Genomic DNA, 14,912 nt, shown 5'->3' on the forward strand with positions numbered 1-14,912 from the left:
AATAGAAAGCACATGCATTCCAAGGAACAGAGAGAAGAAATCTGTGGTACCTTCCAAAACTCTCCCGTCTGACGCACAGCTCATTTGTAAGGTAAAGCCTTCAGTGGCACAGTGCCTCCAGATGTTTTTAGCATGTTTATTTATTCAGGAGGGCTGTGCGAGGTATTCTAGGTCATCAGGACAGTGGTCCATATCAAAAGTTACAATGATGATAAGGCTTTAACTTAAGATAAGATAAGATGAGGTGGAAACTCCTCCATCAAAAACAGCAGGTAAGACTGAGAAAATGTAAAAATTGTCCCAATCGATCCTTTTTAAAGGTTAAAAAAAAACAACCTCGACTTTCACAGGCTTAGATGGCAGTCTTGCCCATGACCACTGTACTTGAAGCAGACATTTTTACATTAAGAAACGTGTAGTTAGAGCAGACGCACAATAAGAGAACATTTCTGGGGTATTAGCAGAGGTAACAATATAAATCAAATCAATTTTAAGGATGTTTGTCTGAGCATACAATAAATGTATGTACAGCTTGCTGACCACCTGTACATTCATGTTTATGCATTGAAACAGAATCAGCTCACAATCTGTTAGAACTGCTGGTGATTAGTTCAACACTGCACAACATAGTAACACTAAAATCACCATTATTATTATTATTATTATTATTATTATTATTATTATTATTATATGTAGTAGTACTAGTAGTATTTATTATATGCACTTGTTTTTAAGACACACAATAACATTTTAAGTGAGTGTGTGATGGGGGGGGGGGTGTTGGGGGGGCTAAGATGTACCTTTCCTGTTCTTACCTCCCTGTCTCTCTCTGGAGTGCTCTCTTAACGGGGATACTTTATTTATGGAACTACATTAGTTTTGTGTCTATAATAGTCAGGGTGTTTATTAAATGTTGAAAAAGAACGCCTATAGTCTCTGGTGAGGTCAGAGGTCAAGTAGGAAAAATGACAGGATCTGTTAGAATTATTGGTCAATAGCTTGACTGAAAAATGTGAGAGAGAACAAGGGAGGCAGAAAGAGAGAAAGGAAAAAGGCAGAGAGATGAATGAGGAGACTACAAATAGTGGAGAATTGAAAGAAGCAAAGCAGAGGTAAGAGTGGCATAAATGATGGAAGGTGTGTGAGAAAAAAAAAGAGAGGGATAGAGATTGAGAGAGGGAGGGATAGACCTTGGCCTACATCCAAACAAAGCCTTATTGAGAAGCCATTCTTCCCGTGCCCTCCCATTTCCATATCAGAGGACCGTTTGATGTCAGTGTGGGAGCACATAGACACCCACCAACACCACCACCCTCTTCTCCATGCCTTTTACAGCAAACACCGCACATGCAATATTCTGTAAGTGCATGCAAATCAAGGACCATTTGATTTCATTTGAATTCTGAGATGGTCCGAGAGAGAGTAATGGAGAATGAGGGAGGAAGAGAGAAAGGATGAGAGAGCGGCGTGGAGGACGAGAAATCAAAAAGAATAAAAAATGTTAAATTCATTCATGGGGGGGGGGGGTTCTGTTTTAAATATGGCACACTGTATGAATGTGTTTACTTCACATTACGGCCTGAGGAGGAGGAGGGGGGGAGGAGGAGGAGAAGGGGGTGCTAATCCATGGCACGCACCTCTGGACTGTTACTGTTAGATTTGAAAAACAAATCATTTAGAACTGTGCAAGAGACAAATGTTGCAGAGGATGGGCGTGTACGTTGGTATCAGACTGTATGTTGTCAGAAGCCATAAGGAGATTACACAGTTTGAATGCTCCCAGCATGCTCGGTTGCTTAGCTAAAATAGCAGTGACGCTCAGTGGTTTGTTATTGTACCTCTTTCAGGCTGCCATGATATCTCTTTGTAAAGTGCATTTCTATAAAATGTGTGTGTTGTCTTTGGTTGTGTTCACACATTCTTTACTTACAGAGTGCACCCTATGCAAGTACTCAGTGACTGTGTGTGTGGGATATATATCACTGGTGTATGTGTGTGTGTGCTGAGCCTGCCATGTTCACTCTCTTGTACCACTAATCCTCGCCTCTCCTAATTTGCTGTGTTGAACTGTGCAGATGTGGAGCTGCTGAGTATGACTGCAAACAGCTTGTCGAGCTGTGCCGATACAACGCTGCGGCATCATTTATGCATGGGAGAAGACCGGGCTTTTTACATGCACACCACTAATTTGATATACTGGCAGGTTTTTAGAATAACTGCTGGTTCGGCCTAACTCAAAGCTGAATAACAGGGTGAGCCTGGGATGTAATCGCTTTCACTTTTGAACAACCCTGTTCTTTCTTCTGCTCCAATTTTAACAGCATGCACCCTTGAAAAAACACAGGGGATCTGGGTTTAAGACGTGGTCAAGTTTATACATCCCTGGGCTCAAAGCCAACTATTACAAACTCTGTTCAAAAATAAATTTGCATTTATTTGGACCCAGTGTTGATTTTGCGAGTTAAATTATAACAGCTCTATATCGAGGGAAATTAAGTGAAGATTTAAAAGCTGGGCAAATCTTCTGCAAGTGACATAGTAGTGGATTTTTTTATTTACTGATTGATTTTTTTTTTTTTTATCTGTTCTGTTGGTCAACGCAGCGATTTTATGTCTTGATATACAGCATATTATGTGAAGATAAAGAGGTATATTTCATGGTGCTAAAATGTAAAACAATATTACCGCATAAGTAACATGCTGCTAGTGTGAAGGCCACAATACCAAGTCAATGAGTAAAAAAATAATTAAACCTTAAACTGATTAAATACAACCTCAAATTATTGCTTCTGTCCCGATATATTATGTGTAAAAAAGTATAAGGAAAACATATGCTACGCTCAGTGTCTGTTCACACAACACATGCTGACACTTTATGACCATTAATCATTGCTTCATCTTTACAACTTCCCTTGCACAGACTAGGTATGTCAACACAGACTATTGGGATTAAAGGGGGTTTGCAGGAGGTCTTATATTAGTTGGTTTTTGGTTTCAGTAAGGGATGGATGATTCAGATTGACTCAGTGTCCAGTATGTCAAAATCCTGTAAAAACGACAAACCACAGACCTCCTGCCTCCATTCCTTTTGTTGAAAAAAAAAAAAAAAAAAAAGCCACATCAGCAGTCTGCTGCTTCTATGATATCATTCCTTTGAAGTGTGTGATATGGTGTTGAACTACTTTGTCAGATATTGACTAAAGAATTACCGGTAGCCCTAAAGAAAAACTGGAATTGTTTTTTCTGCCAAACCAAGACTTCCTTTTCTTCTTATTTGTATTTTCTTCTCAGTGTCCTTTAAAGTCCTTGTGCTTGACATTGTTCTTGGAAATGTTCCTGACCACATAAACAAATCAACTGCACTTCGAGGAGTCTGGGCGACAGTGTTAGCTGGTGGGGTCTGCTGTCTGTGGGGGGGTTTTCATACCTTGATCATACGTGAGAGGTCCCCTGCATCTGCCAGCTCCAGGACTATGTTCAGCTCATTGTCCTCAATAAAAGACGCGTGGTACTTTATCACATTGGGGTGGTTCAATTGCTGTGGAAGAAAAAGAAAACAGACATGTCATGGAAAAAGAAGCAAACAGAGGCCATGTTGGTGGAATTTGTCACATTAGAATTCTTGGTGGTCACACTACCTAATCTGAGACTGGAAGTCATTCCTTGTAGAAGCTACAGGCAGTAGCAAACATATTAGACAAATTATATCTAAACATTACAACCGGCTGATAATAGCAGAAGTTTTTGTCATAAATTGCGTAATCCGTGGAACTTTCACCTCCAGTTTAAAAAGACGATTTTTATCCATTTTTGGATTCCACATTTTGTAAGTGTGGACCTAATGAGACGGTTTTGTCCTCCAGTGTGACAAAGCTGGGTGATATGTCACAACAGCCCCTCTGTCTGTGATGACAACAACCCATGTGTGACACTCACACACGCACACGCACACACACACACAAACACGTCTGACAGGCTGACATGGCTGGCAGTCAGAAAAACAAGCATCCCAGGCTCATCTCTGGCTGAGATTTCTTCCTGTTGGTTGGTCAATAAGGCAGGAACAGCATTCCTGGTAGTAAACAAAAAGTCTCTATCCATCCAGAGCAAGGAGGGAAAGGGGGGAGGGAGGGAGGGAGGGAGGGAGGGTGAGAGAGAGAGAGAGGGAGGGAGAGAGGTGCAATGAAGGGAAAGAAACAAATGACACAGTGACACAGACAAGCAAAAGGAATGATGGAGACAGGGGTGAGAGGGAAGGGAAGGAGAACAAAGGTGGGGATGAAAAAAAACAGAGACAGATAAGGTGAGTTAGAGAAGGGGGGTGGGGGGTGCAGGAGGAGATGCGATATGTGGAGAGCTGGAGACATGGAGCTGTGTGGCGTGGCGATGTCGAGGGGAGGGGGTGATGTGAGCAGACGGAGCAGTGTGACACGCGTCCTCCACTCGGCTTCGCTCTGCTTTCTCTGCTGTGATTAAAGAAATGTTCATGCTCCGGATGATGCCGTGAAGAGGGGAAAGGAGAGCGCAGTACAGTACACTACGCAACACTACACTCTCCACTCCATCTCTGCATCCCTCCACAATCTCGCCTTTCCTCACTCGTTCTCTCTTTCCCTTTCTCATGTCTCCATCTTTCCTTCTCCCTCCCTTGTCCTCTCTTGCCAGATGTATTTTTGGCTCAGAGTGGCAGTTCTGCATGGCTCCACACTGTAGCACAGCCAGAGAGTGATGACAAGCCCCCCCACCCCACTCCAAACCCACTCTATTTCCACAAATTGAACCTCAGGCAGAGGATACAAAGAAATAAAGAGATATGCTCACATGCAAATGTTTCTATAAATGATGGATGGGAGTCTAGTGCAAAACAACTATCATTCATTGGGAAATATCACACAGAGGCTTGCATGATTATGTAATTACACACCAGCCTGTGTAATTACTTAATCATGCAACAACCAATGTGATATATTTAGTTAGCTGATGATCTGTTTCAAATAGAGAACAAGATACTGACGGATGCTATCTGATGGTATTAAATTAAGCATGATAATAAATTAGGTTACAGTGTATTTATAAATGGAATTACAGGCTAATAGGGAAGCAACTGGTAGGAACATGAACTATAGTTATATAAAGCAGATTTTGATGGCCATCTCTAGCAAAAAGGAATGCCTCCTGTTGCATGACATATCTGTACATTTCAATTGTCTTAATAAGAAAATTTGTGAATATTCAGTTGTTTGAGGTTTGTCTTTTTGAAGTGGAACTATACAGTATAAAGAGTGTGAATAAGGTGGGATCTCTGATACGACACGATACGATACGGTACAATAAAGTAAGGTACTCTAAGTTAATATCATGATTCAACAATTCCATGATAATTGATACATTACAATCATGTGAAACATCAGGATAAGTGATAAACTAAAGAATATGAACAACTTGATGTCAGTTTCACCTCTTATCAAATATCATCCTTTCACTTCTTTCACCACTGTCCGTCATTATCCCACTGTCAGCTTCTGCTTTGGCCAATTAACTTTTGTTTACATTAACCTCATTCATGTCATTAGTACCACCATGAGGAGTGATGATGTGATGACTCATTGAGTCAAATTGACAGGGAAATCTGTTAAGAGCGCCATCTTGTTTTTTTCAATTAAAATGTCTATATTTGGCAACAGTGATATCGTCTATACGTCTTTGTTTTGCCATATTGATATTTTGTTGCACTGTTACTTAATATTTACCAAACTTGCAAAATACCTAAAGATGATAGTGAAGGTTGAGTGAAGCTGCTTGCTGAAAGTTCTCCATCTTGTTACTAAACTGGTGTCAGAATCAGATCATAGACAGAACCCAGACATGCACTCACACATAGACAAACGCATTTTTGCAGGCACACAAAAACACAAAGAAGCTAACATGCAGACATCGTTACAGCTCTTCACTGCTGATTAGGGCAGATTATTACTCTTCAGAATACTATTCAGACTTGATAGTATCCACCAAGCAAGAGACACACAGCTGTGAGATTTCAAGAATGGCGAAACTAGAAGACTGGCAGGGAGCAGGCTATTTTCTGAAACCAACATTTAGACAAAAGGGTGAAGAGAGGAGTGAGATTCTCAAGTTGAAATCATCATGCCAGAACTGGAAAGTACAGATGAATGAGCAGACACAAACAAGTACAGACAAACAAACAAATAGGCAGACTGTTGAAAGGCCATGACTGAGTAAGAGTGTGTGTGTGTGTGTGTGTGTGTGTGTGTGATCACGCGCCAGTATGTGTGTCATTCCAGTCGGTCCATGCCAGTGTGCCTCTCATTATTCTGATTTGGCTGTGTCTCCTGTTGGCCTGTCTAGTGGGGGATACGGCAGAGGGGCTGTCTCTCTCTCACACTCAGCCCGTTATTATCAGGCTGGCTGGGCAGCGAGGGGCTCGACGTAACTTCCATGTTCACTTGGAATCAGCTTACAGGATGAAAGGAAGTGAACAAAAAGCTCTGAGGGGGGAAGATGAGCAAGGAAAGGGATAGATGAGAGATAGCAACTGGGTGAAAAAGGTACAGACAGAAGAGACAGGAAACAGAAGGAAGAAGAGGACAGAAATATGGAGGAAGACAAAGAGAGAAAAAAATGTGGGTGACAAAATATGAGAAACACCTGGCAGAGGGACATTAACCATGCCTTGACCCCTCTTAGGAGGTGAGAGATACAGATCAAGGCGAACTTCGCCGTCTCTTGCCGTCAAGTCAATGATCTTCCACTCAGATTACAGCTCTCTGCCTGGTCTTGCCTGCATCTAAGTATCGTTGTATTTGATTGGCCTTTAGAGACCCTGGAGGTCCACTGATGTGTTTGAAAATAACTAATTGGTTTTGTTTTGTTTTTTCTAATGTGTATATGTAAGCGTGAGCATGTGCATAAACTGCCTGAAGTGCACACACATGCGGGCAAGGCCTCATATATGGAGGGAATCTAACCAGGAATGCATGATGCACACACAGACACACATATCACACACAACTTGGACTTGAGTTGTTGTATACAGGGGGAGATATTGGAGCTATCATTACTTTGTTCATTAGTATTTCAGAGGAATCCAGCTGACAAGTTTTAATGGGGGTTTGAGACATGAAACCACGCTATTGGAGGAAAACATTTAAAAATAGGGAAAGAGGGGAGGTAAAACATCAAGAGACACATGTGGGAGACAGTTAAATTTCCATGGTGATGCACCATAGACCGGCTCTAAACATTACAAAAAAAGATGAAAAACAATAGCTTTGGCATTCAAAAAAGAGAGTCAATGTGAGCCTGGGGGGAAATAACACTGGAGCACCCCTGTGCACACACAAACACACACACACACACACACACACACACACACACACACACACACACACACAAGCTTAGGGATATAAAGAGCCAGTAATACACATGTACTATACAGTCACACACTCAGTTGTGTGCACAAAAACTAAAACAACCCCCTGCATTCATATCCATGCAAGAATTTGTGCACATGCGTGCACGTGCTCACACACTAACACACAAATCCAAAGCCGTCTGGTGCAGATCAATTGTTTTTCCTGTGGTGGAAGGTCTCAGCTGAGGCACCTTAAGAGAACAGAGCGCAGCACATGACGCCGTCTCTCCTTCTCTGGTTCTTTACCTTAAGGAGATCTATCTCTTTGATGCAATCTTGCCGAGCTTTGGCATCCATCAAGTCGAATATCTATCAAGAGATCAAAAGGAGAGAGAGGGGGGGGAGAGAGAGGACAGAGGGTGTTATGACATATTCAAGAAATGGTAAGATTGAGAAACAGAGTGAAAATAGGAAAAACACTAAACAGGAAACATGGTTGGTGTTATCTAGAGGGTGGCGTTGGAGTGACTACAGGTGTTTAACATCTGAGAAACACACACATAACATTGGTAACATTTGTGTGAGGTGTGTGTAAAGAGTGTGTCTATTTGTGTGTGTGCTCAACTAGAGCTTATCCTCCTGTGGCCCCGTTTCTGAAAGCAGGTTTAGTGTAAAACCTTAGTCTGTACCCTGATGAGGGAAACTTTGGGTTTTCCGTTTCTGAAAGGGAGGTTACTTAAACCTGAGAAATAGAGGTAACTCGAGCCCGTTCCAATAACAGAGGTAACTTAAGCCCTGGGTTAGTTACTATGGTAACTGCATCTGTGAACCTAACCTGGATAGGAGCAGGTATTCTTCAATTAACCCAGAATTTCTCTCAGTCTCGTTCCTCTTACAGAGCCAGAAACACGGTTTCATCCTCATTCATATATTTGGTCCGTATGACACGTGTGTTAGCGGAGATTGACCATTTGTCTGAGTAACAATCCAGGTTGTTTTATATAAAGTCTGGTAGGCATAGCTACCTTTTAAAACTAGCCTTTTTTTGTCAAACCTGGCATGTATTTTTTTAGAGGAGCCTTATAGATGAAGAGGCTACATTACTTAGCAGGAAGTTGGTCAACATTTACATCAAAAGAGGATATATAAGCTAGTTATCGTTATCATTTTCAGATGACATTTGAGCTTAACTGTTTTTCTTTAAATAATCTGCATAATCTTATCCAGCATCACCTCACCCACCCAGAGCAGTTAATTAAAGACACATTTTATTTGGTCCTCTTTACTTCCTTCAAATACAAATAAAGTTTTTTATATTGTTCCAATAATGATAACAATTCACCTAAATAGAACATTGAAATAGACTCTGAGTTATGTTTACTTGGTTTAATATGTAAAATATATACAAGTCTACTTTGAACTCTGTATTATATTTCATTTTCGGATGCTTCCAAGTCAGCTTTTCTCCCCCTGGATGCAAATAGGCCTAAATGAGAGTACATTTTATGTATGAATACCATTACAGTTTTTACCAGTGATCTTATAGGTGTGATTAAATATTAAATGATTGACTACATTAAAACTTCTCGAGCATCAATTTTCTCCCACTCCACTTTTATTTGCCCCTGCAGCAGCGTTGCTTCTAATTCTAGAGGGGTAGAGTACGAGGACCTCTCTTTGTTACCTGTTGCCATGGTGTATCATAGTACAGGGGCTCCATTAGTGTTGGCATTTTATAGCCGTGGTGCACGTGCTAACCTCCGAGTGAACCTACTCAGAGTTGATTGAACTAAGTCAAGTCAGCTGTTCTGGAACCAGAAACTCTGTGTTTTCCAACTAAGGGTAACTTCACGCAGAGCCCAGGGTTACACTCAGAGTTTGCTTAACCTCCTATTCTGAAACGAACCCCTGGTAGTTTGTATATTTTTGTATAAGTCTTTGAAAACTGTATGTATGACTGTGCATGTTTGTTCTCATGTTCACATTCACTAATGTCATCTTGTGAATACAGATCAATGCTGATTATATACACATACAGTACTATACTTTACCACAACAAAATGATACATAATGCCAGTGCTTGTTGGAGTGTGTGTTGGACAGTGTAGTAGTAGTGGAGAACCATAACCTACAATCTTAGATGTTTTTTTAAGATGTAAACAGTTCATCAGTTTGAATGCATATTCTTGAGTTTATCAAGATGTGTTTGTGTGATGTTCTACTGCTGTAAAATATCCTGTATATAGTTTGAAATATTCAATTAGAGAATATATGAGGTGGTTCATTCATGAGAACCACAAAAGCATGACTATAGATGAAAAATGATGCTACAGACGAGAATGGTTCAACATTTTATACCCTAACCGAACTTGTTATTTAAGTTACACCTCCACTATGTCTTTCTTACCTGGACTTTCTTCAGAGCCACTGACGTGTTGTCTAACAGGTACCTCGCCCGCCACACTTCACTGAACTGTCCACGTCCAATCTTCTTCTCAATCTGGAAGTTTGCAAGCGAGTTATGGCCCATATCTGGTTGCAATGGTTTCTGAAAGGACACAAAACAACTTTGATTACATTCATGCACAGGCACACTTTTTACGATCAAAAAAACAACAACAGATAAACAAGATCTGAAGACATTTTGCTGTTATCGTGTATGTAGCATTAAAGTTCAATAACGACTCGATGAAAGATGATCGGGCTGAAAGATGTGGGTGAAGCTGTGGCGAGCGGAACCAGCTTCAGGTCTTTGTTTTGCTAAGAGGCTGCTGATGATTTGACTGGCATTAGGCTGATGTGTCACACTGAGAGAGGACTGTAGCTGCAGGATCAACTCACTACAACCAATACATGGAGGACAATCATTTTGCTCTGTTATTTAAGACCCATAGGGCACTGCTCAAGTTCTTTGGTCATAATCAATTCGAAAAGTGTGAACTTGCAACCTGATTTACATTTCACAGGCAGCAGGACAGCTTGGCAGAGTTTTTAGGAAGTGTCTGCCCTGCTGGCACCAAATTCCAACTTCTAATCCAACACAGTTAGCTTATAAAAAAAAAAGATATTTCAAATGTTCTTTTGTTAATTCAACTTTGTTTTGATGTCTTATGGATACCTACATGACTGTTATTTGTGGGGTGTACCAATTTCTGACCTCCTTTAAAGGAGAGATAAAAACCTGTTTCCTTACAGTGACGGATAAAATATCTTCCTGCATAAAAACAGGCAGCTTATCTTCCCATCTAACTTTCTTTTGAAGTTCACTAGAAGAGAGAGTGATTTTCTTTCCTTTGTCTGCCAAGTTACATCACTGATAGTCTGGCACTGGGCCATAGACTACAGGACTCCCCGCTTCTCCTCGCCACATGACTGGCTGTGTAGGCTGAGACACTAACCTTCCACAATTAAAAAAACAAAAACAAAGTCAAAAATAAACCAGAATGAGCCCCTTGGACATAAAGTGTGAAAAAAAGCACGGAGCAGGCTGCTTGACCTTTCAAGCCTTTTGGTAAACTTGTACGAGGCGTCTGCGGGAGCAAACAGAAGGTGACAGATATCAGAATGCCACATGTCACCAGCGCTTCTGCCAATGTGGCGGTGGGAGCAGCTCGGGGGCAAGTGACTTAGGACAGAGGGAAGGAAGACAAAAAGGAGGAGAAGGTCAATAATTCATCTTCCAAGCACTTAAACTGCATCACATTCATGGTTACTCTGGTCTTCATGGTCTAACTGCTTCTTACGTCTTTTGCAGTTTGTAAGCGTTACCAAGAGCAAATATCTGAGACTGTGCAGAATTCTCAAGGACTGACATGTCATCTGTGAAAACAACAATCTAACCAATCCAAAAGAAACTGAAATCATAAAACCACCAGTGTGATTAGACTGCAACTAGTGACAATTAGAAACATTTACTGTGTGTGTAAAGCTTCCATCAGTAAGATACATTGTTTTCATTACTTAGTTAATTGCAACCAACCAGTAACATTTAGGCTGAATGATGTTGAGCAAGATCCAACACATTGGTATGTTAGAAAGGACAGCAGTATTTGCTCTTTCTTAGGAGGTTATGTGTTTTTTTATTGTTTTTAGGAACGCTATGTTTATTTGTTTACCAGGTCATTGAATGTGTTCTTAATCTATAATATCTTGGTATGGCAGCCTGAAAATAAAGGATAGAAGCAAGTTTAAAATCTATAGCTCAAAGAAAAGGTTTCAGAGTTCCTCATTCAAGTTTAATGGTAGTAAAAACTCCTTCTCAGTCCAACACAGATTTGAAATTTCTGCATTTCATAGTTTTATTAACAAATGGAAAGATATAAAGAAAGCCCAACTTATAGGTATGGTAGGGCAGTGTGGATTTTCAAGTTTGAAGTTGACTTCTGAAGGCGTGAGCCAATTAGATGCCTTGTCCAATTAACACTTAACACCGTTGAGGTGTGTACATTTTTTCAGCATGACACCACCATCATCCCATGCTGTCTGAGAATCACTCTGGCAGAGAGCATAACACACCGCTCCACAGCCCATTGTTCACCATTACAGCAGGTTTCAAAAAGATGCTAAACGTCTTTGCCAATACATATGGCACCTCTAAATGCATTTCCAATAACCACATTTTGTTTGGCTGTAGACTTCAAATAAAAAAAGAACTTTCATACTGGCAAAATGAAAATCTACAAAAAGAGCTCAGAGGGTGGCACTGAAGGCGTGACCGTATTTTGCAATAAAGAATCTGTGCAGTCTTAAGAGTGACAGAAGCATTTGTGTAAGGATGAAAAATGTACAGTTTGAGGTGTACATGAGTAAGAGGGAGAGAGAGAGAGAGAGGACAAGAGGGCATTGCTTTCATTCGCTGCGTGGTAGCTTGACAAATGTTAGCATGAGCCTCTAAAGCGCTGTGACAACCGCCTGCTGAGAGCACAGTCTTGCTAATGTGTCCTGGCATGCCAGCCCCGTAATCACACATTTACATATGCAATGACCTACATTTGCATGTCAGATCGCACACTGTCCGGCATGATTAACAGTGGGCACCTCCCCATGTGGAGTCGCCCTGGGTGGCAGTAGAGGCCATGCGAGGGCGGAATAGAGGGCTGGAGGGAGGGCGGCTTTTTTGGCAGCCAAGGGGCCGGGCTGCCAGGCAGGATTATGTCAGCCGGCGGCCCCGGCATTAGACACTTCATTAGAGGTAATCTGTTTAGCAGTGGGCAGTGTATGTAAACTTCACAGGCCATTTGCGGCACCTCTTCGCCCCCTGGCCTGGCCTTCAAAGGGCAGCCAGGCCAAGGCTGACTGACAGGCTGTCTCATCTGCCGCACACGGGTGTCACACAATCAGGGGCTCCCAGCTGAAGCACAAGGGCCCAACAAACACACACACACACACCCACGCATATGCACACACACTTCCATTTTTAAAAGGAAGTCACAGAGGAGTGACCCTGAATGACGTATGGGTCAGTGTCTGAACAAACTGGGAGGAAAAGGTTGAAGACTACAGCTTGTAAGGATCTAAACATGCATTATAAATATTATAGATAAAGTGCTGCCTAGTGTTCCTTTCAATATAAGAGCTGTACACATGTCACAAGGGACACATGTTGGACTCCGTCTCTGAGTGTCCATTCTTTTAAAAAAAGGAAATAAGCAATTCAGACTTGAAAAGAAGAGGTAACATATCAAAAGGGCAAACATATTCTGAAGTTTAACGATATACTGTATAAAAGATATATATATATTTTTTTAAAAAGGCCAACAGTGTTTGGCCCATTGATTATTACTTCCATAATACAGAATTTCACCATCTTTGATGTATATTTCTGTGCTTTCCATGTGGTTCGCTTTCTCTTTTCACTCAACACTCTGGTTGGTGATGGGGACAAGCTGTAGGGGATGGGGATTAAGTGGCAGCCATGCAAGGCATTATGGGAAATGTCTGTGAGGGACAGTGTGTCTTGGGTATAAAGGTGACATACAAGCGCCATGGGCGAGTCACTAGCAGGGGGGATTGAAAGAGAGAGAAGATGGAGAGCGAGAGACAGAGGGAGAGCAGACAGACAACTCGTTGGAGGGCGTATGATACGGGCTGCCCAGTAATGACACCGTTGCCAAACACAACTGACAAGACACATGGAGAGCGGAAAAGAGAATGTGGAAGAAACGGAGAGAGAGAGGGACGGGGGGTGGGAGACAAGCAACAGAGGGGAGAGGGTGTGATGTGACAGCCCAGCAGTGCCAACGGCTGCCACTGAAAGGCCAGCGGCGGCACAGAGGTGCCGTCTCCCATGGAGAGAAAAAGGAAGGGATGCAGAAACAGAGAGAGAGAGAAGACCAGGACATGTCCATCCTTTACCAGCCACAATAAAAAAAAATCTCTTTAGTTTGGCACACTGCCCACAACGAACCAGGCATCCTTTAATCACTTAATTTAGATCTTAATAAAGCAGATTACATGATATCACTGCTTTCGTTAGCTGTATTTGTGTTTGTCAGATGATTATGCATACACAAAGCAATGCATTGAGTGCTTTTCAAACTTTTTTTTTGAGAAACCGCTACGGCTACAATCACTCATTTGTGCCCACACATTTCTAGCTTGTTGAATTTTCAGACTAAGAAGAATCAAAAATTTGTAAAATATTTGATTTCAAGTCAAGTTGAATCAGATCCCAAAACAGGTTTTATCAGCTCAGACCCAGCCAAACAAGAGTACTGTGTTTCCCCCCCTGCTATCTAGATGTCGCCTGTGATGCAGAGTTTTGTTCATTTGCTGTATTAACAACAAGATAAGGATTTTAATCTTTGTTTCGTTTGTTATTGTTCTAGCATTTTCCTAAGAACAGGGATCTACATGAAACAGAAGACGAAAAAACTCAAGTGTCGACACATTGAAAAAGTGAAAAGTGCAAGTCGATTACAGTGGATGTAGTCTCCAAGAGAGACAGGAAGGGATACAAGTATAGAGACAGAGAGGAACTGGCAGGCAGGGGGGCTCCCTCTCCTACCCTAACCAGTCACCTGCCCCCTTGAGCGGGGTACCATGCAATATTCATCCTCAGCCAGTCAGCCAGTGAGCCAGCCAGGCAGTCAAACCGGCAGGATTCACCCCAAAGGTGCTGCTCGTTTTTCTCCTCTCAATCTGCTCCACAACAGCACCGCCTTGTCTCATCGCTTACAGACAGATCCATGTCTGTCAAACTCTGCAGCGACTATCAAAATCTGATCTGAGGGGGCCTCATCACCAACCCTCCCACTCACTCAAAGAGCAAATGCGCCATTAAAAATGCACATCTTACTAGCTCATCTCGTTTACCTAATGCATATGCATCATACCTCGGGGACCAAGAGAAATGATATTGCAAGCGATACAGAATATTCTTCATCAGATATACAATTCAGATTTCTCCAGGAGATGGCTGGTGCTTTTTTTTCCTCCCCTTGCTCGCATGAAGACTGAACCTTGGGAAAGTGTGAGGAAGATACAGGACTTGTTGAAAGACATCCATCTGGATGCTGGTTAGACAGCCATCTTCATACTC

The 14,912-nt window shown here is 41.8% G+C and overlaps 1 protein-coding gene across 1 annotated transcript in view; it reads right to left on the minus strand.

Moving 5' to 3' along the window:
* nek7 (NIMA-related kinase 7) overlaps window positions 1-14,912 on the minus strand; it is a 58,913-nt gene that overhangs the window by 22,500 nt on the left and 21,501 nt on the right. The window contains exons 3-5 of the mRNA XM_020656825.3: window positions 9,780-9,920; window positions 7,679-7,741; window positions 3,428-3,538 (exon numbers count right to left, since the gene is read on the minus strand). Of these exons, the coding sequence (XP_020512481.1) occupies window positions 3,428-3,538; window positions 7,679-7,741; window positions 9,780-9,920 (315 nt within the window). The remainder of the gene's footprint in view (window positions 1-3,427; window positions 3,539-7,678; window positions 7,742-9,779; window positions 9,921-14,912) is intronic.

This window comes from Labrus bergylta, chromosome 6 (genome assembly GCF_963930695.1).
Source record: "Labrus bergylta chromosome 6, fLabBer1.1, whole genome shotgun sequence".
Lineage (NCBI taxonomy): Eukaryota > Metazoa > Chordata > Actinopteri > Labriformes > Labridae > Labrus > Labrus bergylta.